The following is a 23663-nucleotide window of genomic DNA, read 5'->3' as shown; positions in this document are numbered from 1 at the left end:
GAAAATATGACCTTAGTTTATGAGAAGTGAAAAAAAGAAGTGTATATTAGTGTGTTTCTACTCATGTCTGCATGTAGGTTGAATGATATTTCAAAAGCATTTTCTATCACCAAAACATGCTCGTTTCAAGTATTTCTGGCTTATTTTAATGTTACAGTCGAGCTATTCAAGCCACAATTGCTCAAAATAAGTAGATTTGGGTTTATTTTAAGACATCATTGTTTTTTCCAGTGCCTTTATATATTTTTTATATATATATCTCCTTTATTCAACCAGGTAAAAGTCTCGTTGAGATTAAAAAATCTCTTTTCCAAGAGAGACTTTTAACTTATTTAAAGAATTCTTACAAAGAAACATTAACTTTCTGCACTAGCAGATCATTTGACTTGTTTCCAGCATGTATTTGTTTAATTCTAGTTATTTATTTCTTGTTTTTTGCAGTGTAATGATTGAAAACATGACCTTAGTTTATGAGAAGTGAAAAAAAGAAGTGTATTAGTGTGTTCTACTCATGTCTGCATGTAGGTTGAATGATATTTCAAAAGCATTTTCTATCACCAAAACGTGCTCGTTTCAAGTATTTCTGGCTTATTTTAATGTTACTACAGTCGAGCTATTCAAGCCACAATTGCTCAAAATAAGTAGATTTGGACTTATTTTTAAGACATCATTAGTTTTTCCAGTGCCTTTATATATATATATACTGTATATATATAGTACAGGCCAAAAGTTTGGACACACCTTCTCATTCAATGCATTTCCTTTATTTTCTATTGACATTGTAAATTCATCAAAACTATTAATGAACACATGTGGAATTATGTACTTAACAAAAAAGTGTGAAATGACTGAAAACATGTCTTATATTCTAGTAAGCAAAGGGTGGTTACTTTGAGGAATCTAAAATACAAGACATGTTTTCAGTTATTTCACACTTTTTTTGTTAAGTACATAATTCCATATGTGTTCATTCATAGTTTTGATGCCTTCAGTGAGAATCTACAATGTAAATAGTCATGAAAATAAAGAAAAACACATTGAATGAGAAGGTGTGTCCAAACTTTTGGCCTGTACTGTATATATATATATATATATATATATATATATATATATATATATATATATATATATATCTCCTTTATTCAACCAGGTAAAAGTCTCGTTGAGATTAAAAAATCTCTTTTCCAAGAGAGACTTTTAATTTATTTAAAGAATTCTTCCAAAGAAACATTAACTTACTGCACAGGCAGATAATTTGACTTGTTTCCAGCATGTATTTGCTTAATTCCAGTTATTTATTCCTTGTTTTTTGCAGTGTAATGATTGAAAACATTAGTGTGTTTCTACTCATGTCTGCATGTCGTTTGAATGTTATTTCAAAAGCATTTTCTATCACCAAAACGTGCTCGTTTCAAGTATTTCTGGCTTATTTTAATGTTACTACAGTTGCGCTATTCAAGCTAGATTTGGACTTATTTATATATATATATATATATATATATATATATATATACCAGGTAAAAGTCTCGTTGAGATTAAAAAATCTCTTTTCCAAGAGAGACTTTTAACTTATTTAAAAAATTCTAACAAAGAAACGTTTACTTTCTGCACTGGCAGATAATTTGACTTGTTTCCAGCATGTATTTGTTTAATTCTAGTGATTTATTTCTTGTTTTTTGCAGTGTAATGATTGAAAGTGTATGAGAAGTGAACCAGAGAGTATATATGAGTGTTTCTCCTATGTGTCTGGGTCTCAGCAGAGGGAGCTGATCTCGGTCTTGCTGCAGCCCCACTTGCAGCAGGCGTTGGACAGGCCCACCACCACGTCCCGGCCCTTGCGGTCGGCCTTGCGGAGCGCCTCCAGGATCTCCTCCGTGATGAAGGAGCGCGTCCTCCTGCTGAACGCTCCCTCCTGGTGGTCTCTGGAGGAGAAGCTCAGCTGTGTGTTCCTGTGGAGGAGGGTCTCCAGGGCCGGGTCCAGGCCCTCGGAGGACTCCTCCTGCAGGGAGCTCAGCGCCTCCTCTGGAACATCTGACAGCAGCAGAACGGGCAGAAGAAGAACCAGGAAACACATGAGCACACTATTTATTATCTGTGATGTCATTAACGGCCCTGCTGTGGCCCCTGTGTCAAATTAACCCATAAGAACCTATGGTGACACCCGTGTAACAAACATGTTAAATCTTCTATTTTTTGTTACTAGGCTAAGTTTAAAACCCATTTAACAATTCTAATCCGTTGATAGTTTGTCCTGTTTTGCATTTAATTTGTTTTGACCATATTTCCTGAACAAATTAAAGTCACAATTTTGATAAACAAAAAGACACATGGTTATTTGTATTTATTTATTTATTATCAATTTATTATTATTATGCTACTTAAAAACAAATCTAAAAAATAATTTGTTGTTAAACAGAACTAATAATGTGACAATTTTGATAGATGTTGTGGAGATGCAGAGAAAAAGGCAAATTTGTGTCTAGTTTTTATTTTATTTTAAAATACGAAATATTATAAACATAAATATTATAAACATAAATACTATAAGCGCCCAATGTAACGTTTATGTCACATCACAGATCTTTGACATTTAGGGATAGTGTTTTTGAAAACACATCAGAAATGGTGGTATATCCCCCATAACTTTCCTTTAAGGATAACTGAGTCTGGGTTCTTATGGGTTAATAATAAAATGATCAATTTATAACAATGAACGACGGAAAAATCACCTATTTTTTGCTCAAACAATATCTCATTGTACACAAAAGGAACCCAGAATGTTACATTGTATAATAATTTAATTGTGCAATAAAAGCGTGTGTATAAAAAAGATAATTCTCACTGTACTGCACTTTCAAAATAAAAGTTAAAAAAAAGTAAATTGTGAAAAATTAAAAGTAATTGTGCACAAAAATGAGAAATGTCATTTTCGTACAAACTAACCCTAAGCTAAAATAAAGGTTTTGAATGATTAAATATCATTTTTGCCTTTTTTTAATGTGCCCCTTTGATTTTGTCCCCCACAGTGAAACTGGTCTAGAACCACCACTGGTTCTATATCTTTGTAATAAATTATTTTCATCATTCAGTATTCCAGGTTTTCCTCAATTAACTTGTTTTTGATCATCATACATCCTCATTTTATGTTTTCATTTCTTACTTTTTGAATAAAAACTCTTTTTGTATCACTATTCTAATGCACAACATGGGTCAAACATGTCATTATGGGGTATTGTGTGTATAATTATAAGGAAAATTGAATTTAATTAATTTTGGAATAAAGCTGTAACATAACAACATGTGGAAAAAGCGAAGCGCTGTGAAAACCTTCATATCCACTGTATGTGTGAGGAAAAAAAAGATACATAAACATGTTAAATATATTAAATATATGAGTGTTTGGCCCCTCTTACTGCTAAAGTAACTATTTGAAACAAATTACTATTATTATAGTATAGTATTATAGTATTTAAATCAAATTTGGATGACCCATGTGTGTAAAATTGGTGTAGTAATACAAAAAATGTTTTTCTCCATAACCACAGCTGCCGTTTTTTAAATATATATTATATATTTTATATATATATATATATATATATATATATATATATATATATATATATATATATATATAAAAGAGAAGATGTTATGACACTAAAATCTCTAAAAATGGTTCAGGTAAAAGCCAAATTAAAAATATAGGTCTTAAGTAATAATAATCTGTCCATCTGCACTTAAAATAACATTTTCTTCTCCCTCCATTAAAGTAAATCACTGCACACGATCACAGATGAGCAGAAAATCTAACGATAGAAACTCATTGACAGAGATACAGAGAAATCATAAAAAGCTGCTGTCATAAAATGAATGTATGTGTTCTGGTCAGCAGATTAAATCATAAAAGAGATTAAACTTTGACTGTGGTTGAAGAAGAGAAATCCTAAGGTCACACTGTAAAACAGTGTTGCTTGTTTGTTATCATAAATAATTTTTACTGTTCAATACAACAACGATTTGTGCAAAAAGTTATTTAACTCTATGGAGTTGTTAGTTTCTGAATATTTTTCATTTTACCACTTTAGAAATGTTCAGTTTTTTCAGCACAACCTCCGCTATGTGACCTGATAACGATTTTTTTAAACTTAGATTTACTGGATCAACATTTTGAACCAAAAAGAAGCACAAAAAAAGATGAAATCGGACATATAAAATTTTTTTTTGTCTTTTAAAAACATAATCACGCTCAATTACGATTTTTTTAATGTTTCAAATGTGAACACAGGTTGAAAATATAAGAGGTAAAATTAGGATAACATCTAGTTCTGTATTCTTATACTCAATATTTTTGACATTATCTCCGGTTTTACTTATTATTATTAATAAACAAAAATTGGCGTGTAGTTTTAAGGGAAGTTGACGGCAGAGAAACACACGGATTTGTTTTTTTTTTAACTTAAAATATTGTAAGATTCATCTGAGTTAACTCCATTCACTGCAAAACTGAAATCTAACTAAGATTAAATATCTCAGATAAAAAGGGGATATCTGCTTATTCTTTGTCTGATCAGATAGTTCTTCTTAGTCAGCAGTTTTTATTTCAGACTGTTTGAAGTGTTTTGGTCCTTAATTATCTAAATAATAATCATATTACAGCTTGTTACTGAGCTTTTATGACCTATACTGAATAAATACATGCTGGAAACTAGAATATCAACAGTTACAAAGCTGTTTCATCAACACTTACAAGAAAAAAAAAAGACACAAAATGACTAAAAAAAGACACAACAACAGACAAAAATGACCAAGAAGACACAAAAAGACACAAATTGACCAAAAAAGAGGCAAAACAGCCAAAAAAAAGACACAAAAAGACAAAAAAAAAAGACACAAATGACTAAAAAAAGACAGAAAATGTTCCACTGTTTCACTTGTTTTCAGTGTTTTGGTCCCCCTTTATGATCTAAACCAGATATTACAGCTTGTTACTGAGATTTTATCACCTAAACTGAGTAAATACATGCTGGAAACTAGAATATCAACAGTTACAAAGCTGGTTCACCAACACTTAAGTCTTAAGTCTAAAAACTGCTTTTTAAAAGTAACAATTTCTTATTTCAAGCAAAACTAAGAAACCATAACTTTGACATAATTTGACCTCTTCACATGAAAACAAGCAGCCAGATGGAAATCTCTGTATCTGTCTGAAGAAAAGTTGACTAGTTTTTATTGTGACTTTGCTGGTTTCTATAAGTATAATGCCTATCATATCATTATGTCCAGATGATGCTCTAGCATTCACTGATTATTCATTCAACAATATTTTTTACACATATTGAGAAAATAGGTCACATGTATTTCATTAGAATCCAGAAAAAGTCACTTGTTATCAGTTAGAATAAACTAATTCTAAGGTATTTGTGGTTCATTGAGATTAGATATTTTTACTTGTTTTGGAAAGTCTTGACAAGACACATTTTATTCTTCCATTGGCAGATAATTTTGATATTTTTAAGCAAAATATACCTAATTTCTGTACTTTCCCCCTTGTTTTTGAGATGTGGCTTTTTGCAGTGTTGTCTTTGTTGTCTTGACTTAAAATTCTTTCGCAGCATGAGCACTCAAATATTTAAGTTGAAGCAACGTGTTGGGTTTTACAGGTTGTTAACGGTGAAGTGGTCTCTTCAAAGGTTATAATAGTTTTGGATTTTTCATTAGTTTTAGTTTTAGTTAGTTTTTAGAGTGAGTCTGCTAGTTTTAGTCTAGTTTTTATTTTTTGAAATGCTTAGTTTTAGTTTAGTTTTTATTAGTTTTAGTTTTTTTGTAATGGGTATGTGCCTTCATTTCCTTTGGTTTATCATCTCAGCCTCAATAAGGTTATTAACTCTTACAGTTCTGGGTGTTTTGTATTCTGGTTCTAGTGTAAACATCCCAGTCTCAGTAAACATATTCACCATGTGTTCCTGTTCAAATAGAAACACTGAATTATGAATGAAAAAAGTTGACAAAGACGAAAACTAAGGACATTTTCACTATAATTTTAGTTAGTTTTAGTTAGTTTTGTAACCACACAATACAGTTTCAGTTAGTTATCGTTTTTGAAAAAACTCTTGTTTTCATCGTTAAATCTCAGTAACAAGCTGTAATATCTGATTTAGATCATTAAGGACCAAAACACTTCAAACAAGTCAAACAGTCCAACATTTTCTGTCTTTTTTTTGTCATTTTCTGTCTTTTTTTAGTCATTTTGGGTCATTTTGTGTCTTTTTTTAGTCATTTTTTGGTCATTTTTGTGTCTTTTTTTAGTAATTTTGGGTCATTTTGTGTCTTTTTTTAGTCATTTTTGGGTCATTTTGTGTCTTTTTTTAGTCATTTTGTGTCTTTTTTTGTCATTTTCAGTCATTTTGTGTCTTTTTTTGTCATTTTGGGTCATTTTGTGTCTTTTTTTTGTCATTTTGGGTCATTTTGTGTCTTTTTTTAGTCATTTTGGGTCATTTTCAACTCGACTGCAACTCGAAATATTACCTGAAGTTACCAAAAATAGTTCTTTGCCTGATAAAGGGTTAATAACCTGTAAAACCCAACGTGTTGCTTCAACTTAAATATTTGAGTGTTCATGCTGCAAAAGAATTTTATGTCAAGACAACAAAGACAACACTGCAAAAGTAACAAGCTGTAATATCTGATTTAGATCATTAAGGACCAAAACACTTCAAATAAGTCAAACAGTCCAACATTTTCTGTCTTTTTTTTTGTCATTTTGTGTCTTTTTTTCGTCATTTTGTGTCATTCTGTGTCTTTTTTTTGTCATTTTGGGTCATTTTCTGTCTTTTTTTAGTCATTTTTGGGTCATTCTGTGTCTTTTTTTAGTCATTTTGGGTCATTTTCTGTCTTTTTTTAGTCATTTTTGGGTCATTTTGTGTCTTTTTTTAGTCATTTTGGGTCATTTTGTGTCTTTTTTTAGTAATTTTGGGTCATTTTGTGTCTTTTTTTTGTCATTTTTGGGTCATTTTGTGTCTTTTTTTAGTCATTTTTGGGTCATTTTGTGTCTTTTTTTTGTCATTTTTGGGTCATTTTGTGTCTTTTTTTAGTCATTTTGGGTCATTTTCAACTCGACTGCAACTCGAAATATTACCTGAAGTTACCAAATATAGTTCTTTGCCTGATAAAGGGTTAACGGTGAAGTGGTCTCCTCTCACCTGAGCTCCTGAGGGATCGTCTCCACCGTGAGCCTCCGCAGGTGAAGATGACGGCCCTGATGAACTCTCGGCCACAGAGCTTGACCCCGTACGCTGGGACCTCCAGGGGCTGGACCCCCGCCACCAGCAGACCCACCGCCAGGACCACCGCCGTCCACATAGCACCAGGACACTAACAGCTGATAGAAGAGGCTGGACCAGGAGAGGCTGTGTCTGTAGAGATCTGGCTCTGTGAGACCCGGTCCTCCGGTCCTGGTTTATAAAGGCTCTGAGTCCAGCAGGCTGACTGCGCATGAGGCCGGCTGTGGCAGAAGAAGAAGAGATCCAGAGAGAGATAGAGCCAGAGACCTTTATGGAGACAAAAAGAGGAGCAGAGGTGGAATAATTAACAATATGTCAGAGGCCTGATCATCTAATTGTGTTTCAGCATGAGAAGCACTTTCATCACCTTTAATGTCCCCAATATTATTATGACTCCATCACAGCACACTTAGATTTATTCCTGAATATGGAATGATAATTATTCTATCCTCCCTGCCATAAGGCTGCTCCATGCACAACATTTAATATGAACTGAAATCATTCTGCATCCTGCTCTGCTCTACAATCACTGGTTGGTGTTGATGTCAATGTACTATTTATTTATTGCTTCTACTGTTTTTTAGTTTCTATATATATATATATATATATATATATATATATATATATATATATATATATATAAACTAAAAAACAGTATATATATATAGTAAATATAGTAAATAGTAAATATATATGAGGGAAATGATCTTGCTGCATGGACAGATAATTTACCTTGACAAGATTTATTAAATTCAGATTATTAAATCTAGAAATAAGCATGTTGAACACTTAAAAGAATAAATTAACTCTTAAAACCAGATAAAGTAAAGCTGCCAGCAGTGATGAACTGGCCCGAGCAGAGTGACCTGATGATTATTTGGTTCTTACCAAGATAAAAAAAACCTTTAGATTTAGAAGTGTTAGATCATTTATCTTGTTTTAAGAGTGAATTTCTTATTTTAAGTGTTCAACATGCTTATTTCTAGATTTCATACAAATTTTTACACAAAAAAAGACACAAAAAGACCAAAAAGTGACCAGAAAAGACATGAAAAGGTATTTTTTTTGGTGTTTTCTTTTTGTCTTTTTATGTATTTTTTGGGATTTTACGTATTTTGTTTCTTTTTTGGTCATTTCATTTCTTTTTGTGTCTTTTTTGTAATCTTTTGTCTTTTTATGTATTTTTTGGGGGATTTTACATCTTTTGTTTCTTTTGTGGTCATTTCACGTCTTTTTGTGTCTTTTTTGTGTCTTTTTTGTGTCTTTTTTTGGTCATTTTGTGACTTTTTACATCTAGTTTTGGTCACAAAATGACCAAAAAAGACAAAAAATGTACAAAAGAGATAAATTAAAGCTGCCAGCAGTGATGAACTGGCCCGAGCAGAGTGACCTGATGATTATTTGGTTCTTACCAAGATAAAAAAAAAACTTTAGATTTAATAATCTTAATTTATTAAATCTTGTCAAGGTAAATTATCTGTCCATGCAGCAAGATCATTTCCCTCAGATTTACTGTTTGATCTGGTTTTAGACTAAACACCTTGTTTTGCAGTGAGCATCGTAAATGTAATTCCTTTAAAAACAAACAAAAAAACAGGTTTTATGAACCTTTTTGCTCTAATGACGCATGTTGCCATGAATAAAGGATAAATGTACCATTCACTGACACCACTACTGGGATATTTTTAGGCCATTGTGATTGTTATCACAGTTATTTACATCATTTCATCCATTTTAATAATTAATAGAGGAAGAGCCATCATAACCTCAGTATGTATCATTTCCTTTTCCTTTAAAACAGCTCATTCTGTCGTCTCGTTGCCTAAAGGTGAACTGGGAGGACTCAGACAGGAACCAGTGACATTTACAAAGGCAGATAACATGGAAGAATTATTATGAGTCAGACAAAAAATAAAACATATTTTTATCTGTGTATCCACATAGTCAAAGGTCGCTCGTTTAGGAAATTACAATGGGGGATGATGAATGTGTAATTAATGTGATAACAAGCAAACAAAATGGCATTTTAGAGGGAGTCCATTAACACAGAGTGACCTGAGGAGGTCATGAGGGGGCAATATGAGAATTAAGTTGCTCATATTTTGTATTTATAAATGAATAATGTATCAACAATGCATACTATATACTTAATGTACACTGTAAAAAAAATGTCTGTAGATTTTACGGTGAAAAACTGCTAAACCATGACAGTAAAAGACGTAAAATGATAAATGAGTTAATTCAGTTTCAGTTACAATGAAACACTGTAAATGTATATATTAGCCAAAACTGTGTTTTTTACATTTTTATTAAAAAAAAAACATAACTCCACTGTAAAATACTCTGGCAGTGTGTTTGTAGCAATGTAATATATATACAAGCCATAATTTTTGCATTTATTTTTTGTAAAAATACTTTTTCTCACTGTTAAATGTACTAAACACCATTTCTCTAACAGAAATATATTGTAATATTTAATGGTAAAATCTTTAATTTATGCAGCATTTATTAAGTATTTTCTTGTCAGTTAAATAGCAGAACAGCGTTTTCCTTTGATGGAAAAACATTTTAATTTTTAGGGTAAAATATAGACTAAAATGGCGATTTTAAATGTGAAATCAACAGTGCTAATATCATTTTACCGTAATGTTAGAACAAGTTGCACCGTATTTATTACGGTAAAGTTCTGGCAACCACAGCTGCTGGTTTTTACCATAAAAACAACAGTTTTTTATTTATTTTTTACGGTGTATGGTAAATAGGGATGCACATTTTTGAAAAAAATATCTAATTGCAATTTGATATGAATGACTGATGATTTCAATTGTTCTATAATTCACAATATTGGAGGGAGGGAATGGTTATTTTTGTTTTTTTATTCTCATTAAATTAAAAATGCATTAACCCTATAAAGCCTGAACCATTAAATAATTGCCAGAAAATTCTTCTTTTTTTTTAAACTGGAGTGTTTATTGAACCTGCTGACAGATAATTTAAAAAAAATCCAAAAACAATAGGGATATATGATTCTAATTTGTATCATATTTGATACATCAGTTCTTTTTGTGCAATTTGTTGCTCACAGTTTGTTTTTCTTGAACTAACAAAAACATATAAAACCCAACATTTTTAACCTTTTAAGGCTTTACTTTCTTTTAACATTTTCCTCAAACATGCAACATATTTTTTTCCATATAACACAACATCATACATCTGCTGATATGAAGTTTTCACGCAGCAATGACTGATCCACCAGTGGAACCTGCATATAAATTTTGCTATATCTTGTATTTTTGTGCAATTTGTTGCTCAGTTTTTTTTTCTTCAACACATGTATACGTCAGGTTTTTCAGGAAAAAAATATCACACTGATGATGTAGAGGTCTCAAAAACTTGTGTTATCAAGCCATAATTTTTGCATTTATTTTTTGTAAAAATACTTTTTCTCACTGTTAAATGTACAAAACACCATATCTCTAACAGAAATATACTGTAATATTTAATGGTAAAATCTTTAAATTTATGCAGCATTCATTAAGTATTTTCTTGTCAGTTATATAGCAGAACAGCGTTTCTTTTGATGGAAAAACATTTTAATTTTTAGGGTAAAAATATGGACTAAAATGGCGATTTTAAATGTGAAATCAACAGTGCTAATATCATTTTACCGTAATGTTAGAAAAAGTTGCACCGTATTTATTACGGTAAAGTTCTGGCAACCACAGCTGCTGGTTTTTTTTACCATAAAAACAACAGTTTTTTATTTATTTTTTACGGTGTATGGTAAATAGGGATGCACATTTTTGAAAAAAATATCTAATTGCGATTTGATATGAATGACTGATGATTTCAATTGTTATATAATTCACAATATTGGAGAGAGGGAATGGTTATTTTTGCTTCTTTATTCTCATTAAATTAAAAATGCATTAAAATGATCATGGGATACATGATGCATCATAGCTTTCTGCGTGCTGTTGGGGCCCCATGCTGTGCAGAATGGGCCCTTTTTTATTATTTTTCCGCCCCTGCAACCTGGTCTCACAGAAATCCGTGAAATAGCCACGGATTTCGCTTAACTCAAAATCCGTGGAATAGCCACGGAATCGCTCAAATTTCCGTGAAACTGACACGGATTTCGCTACAATGCAAGTTAATGACAGTCATATCCCGTGGCTATTGGTTTGTTCCAAGTCACGTGACTTTCAAGGTCCCAGCGGTCAGAACAAAAAACATGGCGGACAGTTCTCTCATTTTTAGTGAAAAATCAATATTTTGACTTAGTTTCTGCATAAAAATGGATTTTGATCACATTTGTAGCGAGAAATATATGTTTTATTTTCTAAATCTTCACTCAGTGAATGTACATAATCACTTTGTATGTTGGAATAGCCACGGGATATGACTGGCATTAACTTGCATTGTAGCAAAATCCGTGTCAGTTTCACGGAAATTTGAGCGATTCCTTGGCTATTCCACGGATTTTGAGTTAAGCGAAATCCGTGGCTATTTCACGGATTTCTGTGAGATCATGTTGCCTTCCAACAGTCTCAGTCCGCCACTGACAGACACAGATGGGCGTGGGAGGCTTTGTAGTAGAAATTTGCTGCTACTGTGCCTTTAAGACAATTTGGCAGCCCTCAGCCAATCAGAGCGACGAGGGGGGAGGGAAGGGAGCGGGTGGGTAGCAACAGTTGCCCTGGTGAGGACGAGGCGCCATAGCCACGGTAGCCCTGGCGACAAGAACCCAGCAACGAGAATCAACAACAACAACAACTGAATCCGCCGTAAAACAATAAAAGGAGACATTTTACCGGCGGGAAACACACACGTGGATTCAGAGGTGAAGCTCTTTACACACAGGGGATATTTAATGTCCAATAATGCTTGAAATGAACGGTGCTGTTGCTGTTTTCCCTTGTTGTTCCAGTCGCCATAACTAGCCGCCGTGTTGACAATCAGTCGGCTCCGGGTATCGATCCGGTAGTCTCTGCTGGTCCCGGTGGCTCCGGCTGGTTCCCGCCGTGACGCCGCCGCCTCGGATACATGCTGGAGCAGGCCGTTGTTATGGCGATGTCAAATGCAAAAGGCACAAAATGGCGGTTGGTTGTTGTAGAGACCAGTGTTACCGTCACGACAGGCCGGTGCCCGTTACTGTCTACCGTTAACCGTTACTGTCTACCGTTAACCGTTAACCGTTACCACTAACGGACACCAAACGGCTCTTTAACGGTTATAAACGGGCGTTCTGTGGCGGTTGGGAGACGTTATGTTCCCTAGCAACCGCTCCAGAACCAACCAAGTCCCTGACAACGTTACATGACTACATTACTACCCAGCAGGTAGAAACAGAGAGCAGATAGGAGGATAAACCAGTTTAAAGTGTTTCTACATGTTATTCAGCTGGTCGGTGAGTGTTGATGCAGCGGCACAGCAGGATCAATAACTGGCTGCTGGGTTAATCAAGCTTATTGATCATGGAAAGGTGAAACATTTAGCGTTATGTGAGGGGCGGGGCCAAGGAAGGCGTTCTGCAGGTGCTTTGCAGGTGTTGTGTCCTTACTGGTTTCTACACTAACTGGTTACTGGTGTTGTGTCCTTACTGGTTTCTACAGTAACTGGTTACCAGTGTTGTGTCCTTACTGGTTTCTACACTAACTGGTTATCGGTGTTATGTCCTTACTGGTTTCTACACTAACTGGTTACTGGTGTTGTGTCCTTACTGGTTTCTACACTAACTGGTGCCCTTACTGGTGTTGTGTCCTTACTGGTTAAAACACTAACTGGTTACTGGTGTTGTGTCCTTACTGGTTTCTACACTAACTGGTTATCGGTGTTGTGTCCTTACTGGTTTCTACACTAACTGGTTACTGGTGTTGTGTCCTTACTGGTTAAAACACTAACTGGTTACCAGTGTTGTGTCCTTACTGGTTTCTACACTAACTGGCGTCCTTACTGGTGTTGTGTCCTTACTGGTTTCTACACTAACTGGTTACCGGTGTTGTGTCCTTACTGGTTTCTACACTAACTGGTTACTGGTGTTGTGTCCTTACTGGTTTCTACACTAACTGGTTACCGGTGTTGTGTCCTTACTGGTTAAAACACTAACTGGTTACCAGTGTTGTGTCCTTACTGGTTTCTACACTAACTGGCGTCCTTACTGGTGTTGTGTCCTTACTGGTTTCCAGACTAACTGGTTACTGGTGTTGTGTCCTTACTGGTTAAAACACTAACTGGTTACCGGTGTTGTGTCCTTACTGGTTAAAACACTAACTGGTTACTGGTGTTGTGTCCTTACTGGTTTCTACACTAACTGGTTACTGATGTTGTGTCCTTACTGGTTTCTACAGTAACTGGTTACCGGTGTTGTGTCCTAACTGGTTTCTACAGTAACTGGTTACCGGTGTTGTGTCCTTACTGGTTAAAACACTAACTGGTGTCCTTACTGGTGTTGTGTCCTTACTGGTTTCTACAGTAACTGGTTAGCAGTGTTGTGTCCTTACTGGTTTCCAGACTTACTGGTTCCCGTACTGGTGTATGCAGCTGTGTTTTACCTCAGTTAGCAGATTCGTCACATATTTAATAAACATACATCATGGAAAAATTATTAGAGCACCCTTGATTTCTCCTCCAACAAAAATATCTGATAAGAGTTTAATTATAGAGCTGATATCTAGACATTTAACATGGTTTTCTTTGTAATGATTTTGGTTATTATCAATAAAACCATGTTAAATGTCTAGATGCCAGCTCTTAAATCGTCACCCTGTTAAAATAATCGCCTAAGTCATTTTTTGTCAAAGAAGTTTTTTTGCCTAAATCATGTGATCTTACCCTTTAAGATCATCACTTCTTTGACAATTGGCCACATTCAGATAAGAAGCCAGCAAAGAAGAGCTAGAGGGAGATGGTTTAGTTCTCAGTTTAGTTTATCAGTGTTTTATTGTTGACACTAATATCTAAGGTGTCTACATAAGAGTGACATGAGCATGTCATAAACATGACATGGGATGTGTCATGAACATTAATGACACTTTGCAGTAACATTAATGCTCATGATACTTGTCATGTCATGTTTCTGACAGGCTTGTGTCACTCTTATGTAGACACCTTCAAAATAAAGTGTTACCATATCTTGCTTAAGTCACAAAGGCATGTTCAAAAAAACTGCCTAAGTCATTTATTTCTCTTAAGTTCCATAATTGACACACAGTGTTATTACTATGCCAATAGCCATCCTTTGTTACATCCTTTTTGAGTGAAATGATCAATAAATGTCATATGTTACACTTCTGGTGAAGTTTTTCGTGTTTCCTGCTAAACTTGAAAAAATGACTGAGGCGATTATTTTAACAGGGTGACGAATTAGCATTAGCATTATGTGAGGGGCGTGGCCAAGGAAGGTGTTTTGCAGGTATTGGTGCAAAAGATTTGAGCACATCTAACAGTGGAATTTATATATTATATGTTTATTGAATATGAGGAATCTGCTAAATGAGGCAGAAAACAGCTGCAAACACCAGTAAGAGCACCAGTTAGTGTAGAAACCAGTAAGGACACAACACCTGTAACCAGTTAGTGTAGAAACCAGTAAGGCCACAACACCAGTAACCAGTTAGTGTAGAAACCAGTAAGGACACAACACCAGTAACCAGTTAGTGTAGAAACCAGTAAGGATACAACACCAGTAAGCAGTTAGTGTAGAAACCAGTAAGGAGACAACACCAGTAACCAGTTAGTGTAGAAACCAGTAAGGACACAACACTGGTAACCAGTTAGTGTAGAAACCAGTAAGGACACAACACCAGGAACCAGTTAGTGTAGAAACCAGTAAGGACACAACACCAGTAACCAGTTAGTGTAGAAACCAGTAAGGACACAACACCAGTAACCAGTTAGTGTAGAAACCAGTAAGGACACAACACCAGTAACCAGTTAGTGTAGAAACCAGTAAGGACACAACACCAGTAACCAGTTAGTGTAGAAACCAGTAAGGACACAACACCAGTAACCAGTTAGTGTAGAAACCAGTAAGGACACAACACTGGCTTCAGGGTAACAAGCTTTTTTTGTTCTCTGATTTGCCATATGTATGATCAAATGTATAGATTTTTAATAAAGTTTCTTGTTGCCAATTGATCATTAACGTCAGGATTAATAAACCAGATGTAGGTTAAGTCATAACTAACTATTCCAGTTGTGCTTTCTCTTTTCAGTTAAACATTGATGATCAAAGGTTTATACTGAGAGTTGCTAACAAGTAACAAGTATATAGTATAAAAATGTGCCATAAATCAACAGAAAGGTGTAGTTAGTTGTGGTCTCCTGGTTATGATCTGTGGTATAAATCACCCGTCAGAGTGAACTACAGTGTTAGTGTAATGTTGTGAGGGATTTCCCCTGAAACCTGTGTGAATGGCCACAGGACGAGTCATCACATTACAGGTAATAAGACACCTGAAGCTTCTTCCTGTCAGAGCTCCTCCCCCACACCTCCACATCAGCTCAGCTACAGGAACAGGAGTACTGAAAAGAAAAAGAAAAAGAAAGAACATCTGGTGTTGATCACTATTTTCCACTTTTAACTCTCTGGAGTCCACCTATTTATTGAAAATACACATGTTTTATTTACAGTAATAACTTTATTTATATATGATATGTAGACAAACTGAGAAAGCCAGTTAAAGTTCAATCCCCAGTTGATTTCTGGGGTCACCAAATCATTTAGGAAGTCAGCTCTGTCTCCACTGTGTTAAAGTGTTCATGTGTTAATGTATTTTAGTCTTTTTGGTAATTTTGTGTCTTTTTTGTCATTTTTGTCATTTTGTGTCTTTTTCTGTAATTTTGTGTTTTTTTTTTTGTCATTTTGTGTCTTTTTCGGTAATTTTGTGTCTTTTTTTGGTCATTTTGTTTCTTTTTTGGGCCATTTTGTCTTTTTTGGTCATTTTGTGATTTTTTTTGGTCAACTTCTGTCTTTTTGTGGTCATTTTTTGTCATTTTGTGGTCAATTTGAGTCCTGTTTTACTTAATTTTATGTAATTTTTTGGTAATTTTGTGTCTTTTTTTGGGTAATTTTGTTTCTTTTTGGGCCATTTTGTATTTTTTTGGTCATTTTGTGTCTTTTTTGGTCATTTTGATTCTTTTTTGGGTAATTTTGTGTCTTTTCTGACAAATCCCAAAGTATCAAGTTGTTACTTTCCAAGGAGTCTCTGTCTTGAAGCTGACTGTTCCACACTCAGGAGGTCAGAATGGACCTTTAGACTGATAGCAAAGCACTTAGATTAAAAGGAACAATAAAATATAAAAAAACATATATAAATGCACAGACAGAGAGATGTTTTAGTTGTTGTCTGCTTCATTATTTGTCCAAAATTCATCGTATCAACTGAGTTTGTCTGATCTGAACTGTGAGATTCTGTTCAGTGAGACAACATGATGTTAGATTGGGGGTCGCGACTCAGAAAGGTTCAGAACTACTGATTTATACAATATGACAAAAACTTGATTTGTACTGTGGTGTGTTTTTACTTGAATGGGTGATGTGTGAAGTTATTGCTGTAGGCTATTTAATATTTTTCTATCCTTGAAATGTTTTTTCTTCATTGTTTTACTATTTATTCTGTTTGTTCTGAGACATGTCTATGGTGAAACCAAAGAGGAGTTTCCACTCAGTGGATAATAAAGTTTTCATATTCGTATTCGTATAACATTAGGTTGTTCTAACCCAGGGGTGTCAAACTCTGGCCCGCGGGCCAAATTTGGCCCGCAGTGTAATTTGGCCCGCGAGGCAATATCAAATTATTATATTATTATTGTACTATAAAAGCTGACCGGCCGGTATTATACGGCGCATTTACCGCTAATACTAGATTTATTATTGTTATTTTATTTTTAAATGTATTAACCTGTTGAAAAACTTTATTTTGATATTCAAATCAGAAGGATGCAAATAGAAAAGAGGCATACGATTTTTATTTAATTTTTATTTAATAAATTAATGACATTGATGTGTTTTTTATTTGAAATTTGATTTTGCATGTCTGCACTATTTAGTTATATATTGTATGTTTATAAGCGTTGCTGGTTCCATATTTAATGTTAAAGCAAAACATGTTTGGTATATATTAAAAGGTTTATTTGTTCAATGTTGGCCCGCGATTTTATTCAAGTTTTGCATTTTGGCCCATTGTGTATTTGAGTTTGACACCCCTGCTCTAGGGACAGGGAAAGGCCCATTTTTGAATCCTTTTCATCCTGTATACACCACTTTTTTTGGTCATTTTGTGTCTTTTTTTCACATTTTATTGTTCCATCGGCAGATAAATTAGCTATTTTTAAGCAAAATACACCTCATTTTTGTACTTTTCCCCTTGTTTTTAACTCTATGGAGTCTTTTTGGGCTATTTTGTCCATTTTTGAATCCTTTTCATTCTGTATACACCACTTTTAGTCATTTTGTGTCTTTTTGTTATTTTGTGTCTTTTTGTGTCTTTTTTAGTTAGTTTATGTCTTTTTGTCTTTTTTTGGGTCATTTTGTGTCTTTTTTTTCCGTCATTTTGTGTCTTTTTTTAGTCCTTTAGTCCAACATAAAATGTGATTTTGAATCTTTTTTTACTTTCAAAACACTATCATGCTCAATAAAGGATTTTAAATGTTTCAAATGTGAACAAAGAAAAAGTCACTTGTTATCAGTTAGAATACACTAATTCTAAGGTATTTGTGGTTCATTGAGATTAGATATTTTTACTGGTTTTGGAAAGTCTTGACAAGACACATTTTCTTGTTCCATTGGCAGATAATTTTGATATTTTTAAGCAAAATATACCTAATTTCTGTACTTTCCCCCTTGTTTTTGAGAGGTGGCTTTTTGCAGTGTTGTCTTTGTTGTCTTGACATAAAATTATTTCGCAGCATGAACACTCAAATATTTAAGTTGCGGTAACAAGTTGGGTTTTACAGGTTATTAACCCTTTATCAGGCAAAGAACTATATTTGGTAACTTCAGGTAATATTTCGAGTTGCAAATTTACTAGATTAAAGTGGCAAATCTACAAGAAAAAAGGTTGCAGATTTAAGAGGCTGTATGTAATATCCTCCAGTATTCTCTAGGGTTGAAATTTGGAATTTGCAAGTATTTCAATGAGTGTCCTATTAATGGTTAAAGTGGTGAATCTGGGAGAAAAAAGTTGCTTTTTTGTCCACTTTTTTCTCGTAAATCTGCAACTTTTTTCGAGCAGATTTGCCACTTTAAATCTCTTAAATCTGCAACTTTTTTGCAACTTGTCTTGACATAGATTTTCGTATTCGTATTTGTATGACATTAGGTTTTTCTAACCAGAGCTCATGTGGAAACACACAGTTCCAGGACTGACCCGGAGCATTCAGAGCGTCTCTAATATCTACCAGACATGGTACATAACTCTTCACTGCTGTTCTTTCTCCAGGGTGACTCCCAGCTGCTGTCATGGCCACCTCAGGCTACATAAGTGAGATCCAGCCAGCAGCGGCCCCACCCCAGGGGGCCACTGTCACCATCACCCCGGGGCCCCCTGACGCCACCTCCACCCCTGCAGCCGCCCCCCCCTTCCTCGCTGAGATCCAGACCACCGTGGCCACGCCCACTGTTGTTACAGCCACAGGCCAGACTCCTCCCACTGACCCCGCCTCCTCCATCACCAGCCCCAAGCCTGCAGATGGGAGCCAGGCCCAGTCCACGGCCCAGGCCCCGCCCCCTCAGACACAGTATGTGACTGCAGAGATCCAGGGCTCGCCCTCACAGTCTGGGAACGCTCAGAGCACTCCGCAGTACATCGTGGTCACAGTCACAGGTAAAGGCTGTAACGATTGTTGTTGTCATGGTGTTGGTGTGCTGGTTGTTTATCTGACGGGTGTGTGTGTCCTCCAGAGGGATCCCTCCACTCTAACGACAGCGTGTCCGACTCCAGCCCTCCTCCTGCTGTGGTCCAAACAGGAGTTCCTACACAGGTGGTTCAGCAGGTCCAGACAGCTCAACAGGTACGATATGCACACACACACTCACACACACACACAACATTAAATCTACACTGCAGAAAAGGTGTTTAGTTAAAAACCAGATCAAACAGTAAATCTGAGGGAAATGATCTTGCTGCATGGACAGATAATTTACCTTGACAAGATTTATTAAGTTAAGATTATTAAATCTAGAAATAAGCATGTTGAACACTTAAAATAAGACACAAAATAAGAAACACTTCTAAATCTAAAGTTTTTTTTATCTTGGTAAGAACCAAATAATCATCAGGTCACTCTGCTCGGGCCAGTTCATCACTGCTGGCAGCTTTCATTTACCTCTTTTGTACATTTTTTGTCTTTTTTGGTCATTTTGTGACCTAAAGAAGATGTAAAAAGACACAAAAAGACATAAAATCACAAAAAGACATAAAAAGACAAAAAGACAAAAAAGAAACACCAAAAAAAGACACAAAAAGACAAAAATACAACAAAAGAGAAAAAAAAGACGTAAAATCACGAAAAAGACGTAAAAAAGATTTCCCTCAGATTTACTGTTTTATCTGGTTTATCTTTTTACAGTGTATCTTTCCTTGACTCTTAACACTAAACAGTGTGTTTATCGTTGCAGAGGTCTGTGGTTCAGGCCACCTCTCAGATAGCAAAGACTGAACCAGGCACCCAGCTCAGTGTCACCAGTCTACAGCCTGTTCACATCAGCCAGGAGGTAACATCACACACACACACACACACACACACACACACACATTTTATCTTATTAATTTCTGTGGGTCGTCATAGTTAGGTACCAGGAAATACATCAAAACAACAAAAATTTAAAAATTACAATTTCAGTATTACATCAAAATCAAAGTTACTTCAGAATTTCATCTGTCTTATTACGTTCAGTGCTTCCCTCAATACCAATAATTGGTTATACAGACCCACCCCGACCATTAGCCATTAGCCATTAGCTCTGTGTTTCTGTTGCTAGGTGAGGTTACCACTAGGTGAAGTTACCACTAGGTGAGGTTACCGCTAGGTGAGGTTACCGCTAGGTGCGGTTACCGCTAGGTGAGGTTACCTCTAGGTGAGGTTACCACTAGGTGAAGTTACCACTAGGTGCGGTTACCGCTAGGTGAGGTTACCACTAGGTGAGGTTACCGCTAGGTGAGGTGAGGTTACCACTAGGTGAGGTTACCGCTAGGTGAGGTTACCGCTAGGTGAGGTGAGGTTACCACTTGGTGAGGTTATAGCTAGGTGAGGTTACCGCTAGGTGAGGTTACCGCTAGGTGAGGTTACCACTAGGTGAGGTTACCACTAGGTGAAGTTACCACTAGGTGAGGTTACCGCTAGGTGAGGTTACCGCTAGGTGAGGTTAACGCTAGGTGAGGTTACCGCTAGGTGAGGTTACCTCTAGGTGAGGTTACCGCTAGGTGAGGTTATCGCTAGGTGAGGTTACCTCTAGGTGAGGTTACCGCTAGGTGAGGTTACCGCTAGGTGAGGTTACCACTAGGTGAGGTTACCACTAGGTGAGGTTAACGCTAGGTGAGGTTACCTCTAGGTGAGGTTACCGCTAGGTGAGGTTATCGCTAGGTGAGGTTACCTCTAGGTGAGGTTACCGCTAGGTGAGGTTACCGCTAGGTGAGGTTACCGCTAGGTGAGGTTACCACTAGGTGAGGTTACCACTAGGTGAGGTTACCTCTAGGTGAGGTTACCGCTAGGTGAGGTTATCGCTAGGTGAGGTTACCACTAGGTGAGGTTACCGCTAGGTGAGGTTACCTCTAGGTGAGGTTACCGCTAGGTGAGGTTATCGCTAGGTGAGGTTACCTCTAGGTGAGGTTACCGCTAGGTGAGGTTACCGCTAGGTGAGGTTACCACTAGGTGAGGTTACCACTAGGTGAGGTTACCGCTAGGTGAGGTTACCGCTAGGTGAGGTTACCACTAGGTGAGGTTACCACTAGGGGTGAGGTTACCGCTAGGTGAGGTTACCGCTAGGTGAGGTTACCGCTAGATGAGGTTACCGCTAGGTGAGGTTACCACTAGGTGAGGTTACCACTAGGGGTGAGGTTACCGCTAGGTGAGGTTACCGCTAGGTGAGGTTACCGCTAGATGAGGTTACCACTAGGTGAGGTTACCACTAGGTGAGGTTACCACTAGGTGAGGTTACCTCTAGGTGAGGTTACCGCTAGGTGAGGTTACCACTAGGTGAGGTTACCGCTAGGTGAGGTTACCGCTAGGTGAGGTTACCACTAGGTGAGGTAACCTCTGTGTTTACTGCAGGAGGGATGTTACAACATGCCCTTATAGCCTATTTTTAAACTTTTCCATAGTGATTTTTCTATTTAAATAAATGAATAAACGTTCAATGTAGCCCTTATTTAGTTGTTTTTGTCCCACTAATGAATTAAATGCTGACTCGTCTATATTTAACCCATTAGATTTATTAAATCCCTTAAAATCAAGAGGGCTTTGCGACCCCCCGTGGATTTTTGGTTGGGAATCACTGCTCTAGAGCAGTAGTTCTCAACCTTTTTGAGTCGCGACCCCCAATTTAACATGCATGTTGTCCGCGACCCCCGCTCACTGAACACAATCTCACACGCACAGTTCAGATCACCCAAAAAGAAACAAAATGACCAAAAAAGACACAAAATGACCAGAAAAGACAGAAAATGACCAAAAAAGGAAACAAAATGACCAGAAAAGACACAAATTGTCCACAAAATGATCAAAAAAAGACAGAAAATGATCAAAAAAAGACAGAAAATTACCAAAAAAGACACTAAATGACCAAAAAACCCCCACAAAATGACCAGAAAAGACAGAAAATTACCAGAAAAGACAGAAAATTACCAAAAAATGAAACAAAATGACCAAAAAAGACACAGAATGACCAAAAAAGACACAAAGACACAAAATGACAAACAAAAACCCCACAAAATGACCAAAAAAAGACATTAATTGACCAAAAACACATTAACACATGAACACTTTAACACAGTGGAGACAGAGCTGACTTCCAAAATGATTTGGCGACCCCCAGAAATCATCTCGCGACCCCAATTGGGGTCCCGACCCCAAGGTTGAGAATAGCTGCTCTAGAGGACATTATAAATTTGGCTCCATTAGCGATCAAATAGTTTCTTTTTCTTTTTGTCCTCTGACATTGAACTTCCAACACACCGGTAGAGCTTCATCAAAGCCTTCCACTTCTCTATTGACGGCGCTTCCTTACTCTTCCAGTTTTGCAATATTAGTTCTTTAAGGATAAGAGAGTAACAAAGTGTGTTCCAACTAGCTAACAGATGTCATGTGGTCCAACCTGCTGGCTCCCAGCTCCTCTCTAGCATCCAGGTGACAGCGTTAGTCAGGGAGAACCCTTTAGAGGAACACCAGCTCCACCAGGAGACAGGAGAGCAGGAGGTCCAGGCCTGGACACCAGTAGACTACCCAGCAGGCTGCTGTGGGAAGCCCCTCTACGTCTCCCTCCCCCTGGAGCTCATTCAGTCTTACCAGTCACTCTACTTGCTCTCTGTGCAAGAGCACAAAGAGATAGGGAGCTCAGACCCTGATCACACTCCACTGCAGGCTACCGCTTTACAAGTAGGTCAGGGACACAAGGGTTACTGCTGCTGGATGGTAAAGAGAACAGAGCATCTGTCTCTAGCTAACACATGTTTATCACTTAGAATCTCCATAGAAGGTGGACATGAAGGTTGTTGTCCTAGGTCACTGGTTCTCCACCTTTTTTCAGTCATGTTCCTCCTGTGAAATATGTTTTCAGCCAAGTTTCCTCTAACCAGGGCAAAGCATCTTTGGTTGGAAAACGAGAGTTAAAAACAGAGCGCTGTGCCATCAGTGTCTGATTTATTAAACTTTGGAACTGATAAACACATACAAAATCCAAACATTTGAAAAAAAACCCCAGCTATTTCAACAACAACAACAACAATAACATTTTAACCCATTGAGGCCTGAAACGCCTATTAAAACCTCTGGCCGATTTTAAAATCAGCCCCTAAACCCTGAAGTTTTTCTGGAAATTCAACAGAAGTGTCAACTCTTCCTACTAAATAATAGATTTTTCAGCCTCTCTAGCAGACAGAAATGAAATTCTAAAAGTATTAGAGACCTTATACAAATACTACAAAACGACATATCCGCTTTCCAGGCTTCAATGGGTTAAATGTTAATAATCCATGACTAAATTTATCGCAAATATTTCTCATCACTACAATGTAGCGATTCAAGCTAATGTAGTAAAAACAGTGAGCATAGAACCATTTAAAACTATAACTGCTACGCTTCAACCACGACTCCATCTTTGAGTTTTCAGGTGATTGACAGGTGATGCCAGGTGTCATATGACAGGTTGGGTCGAACCATCCTGGT

General features: G+C 36.4%; 2 protein-coding genes across 3 annotated transcripts in view; one reads left to right on the top strand and one right to left on the bottom strand.

Annotated features, from left to right (window-relative positions):
* Positions 1-1522: 1522 nt before the first annotated feature.
* Positions 1523-7368, bottom strand: LOC131983862 (relaxin-3-like). Its single transcript, XM_059348687.1, has 2 exons — positions 7197-7368; positions 1523-2031 (listed from the first exon to the last, which is right to left on the bottom strand). The coding sequence occupies exons 1-2, from the start codon at positions 7354-7356 to the stop codon at positions 1754-1756; spliced, it is 438 nt and encodes a 145-aa protein (XP_059204670.1). The 5' UTR covers positions 7357-7368; the 3' UTR covers positions 1523-1753.
* Positions 7369-11853: 4485 nt separating this feature from the next.
* Positions 11854-23663, top strand: part of rfx1a (regulatory factor X, 1a (influences HLA class II expression)) — a 40644-nt gene continuing 28834 nt past the window's right edge. Inside the window, exons 1-5 of one of the 2 annotated variants that reach the window (XM_059348681.1) lie at positions 11854-12120; positions 18722-19105; positions 19183-19292; positions 19900-19995; positions 22608-22874. In XM_059348681.1, coding sequence (XP_059204664.1) covers positions 18742-19105; positions 19183-19292; positions 19900-19995; positions 22608-22874 — 837 coding nt within the window. In that variant the 5' untranslated portion in view covers positions 11854-12120; positions 18722-18741. The remainder of the gene's footprint in view (positions 12121-18721; positions 19106-19182; positions 19293-19899; positions 19996-22607; positions 22875-23663) is intronic. The other variant, XM_059348682.1, reaches the window with a different exon arrangement.

Source organism: Centropristis striata, chromosome 13 (assembly GCF_030273125.1).
Source record: "Centropristis striata isolate RG_2023a ecotype Rhode Island chromosome 13, C.striata_1.0, whole genome shotgun sequence".
Lineage (NCBI taxonomy): Eukaryota > Metazoa > Chordata > Actinopteri > Perciformes > Serranidae > Centropristis > Centropristis striata.
The sequence above is the reverse complement of the archived record's forward strand: the minus strand, read 5'-3'. Positions and strand labels throughout refer to the sequence as shown.

Excerpts from the sequence above, each read along its gene's own strand:
- LOC131983862 (XM_059348687.1), bottom strand. The coding sequence starts at position 7,356 with ATGTGGACGGCGGTGGTCCTGGCGGTGGGTCTGCTGGTGGCGGGGGTC. Across the intron at positions 2,032-7,196 it reads ACGATCCCTCAGGAGCTCAG|ATGTTCCAGAGGAGGCGCTG; the intron begins GTGAGAGGAGAC and ends TGCTGCTGTCAG.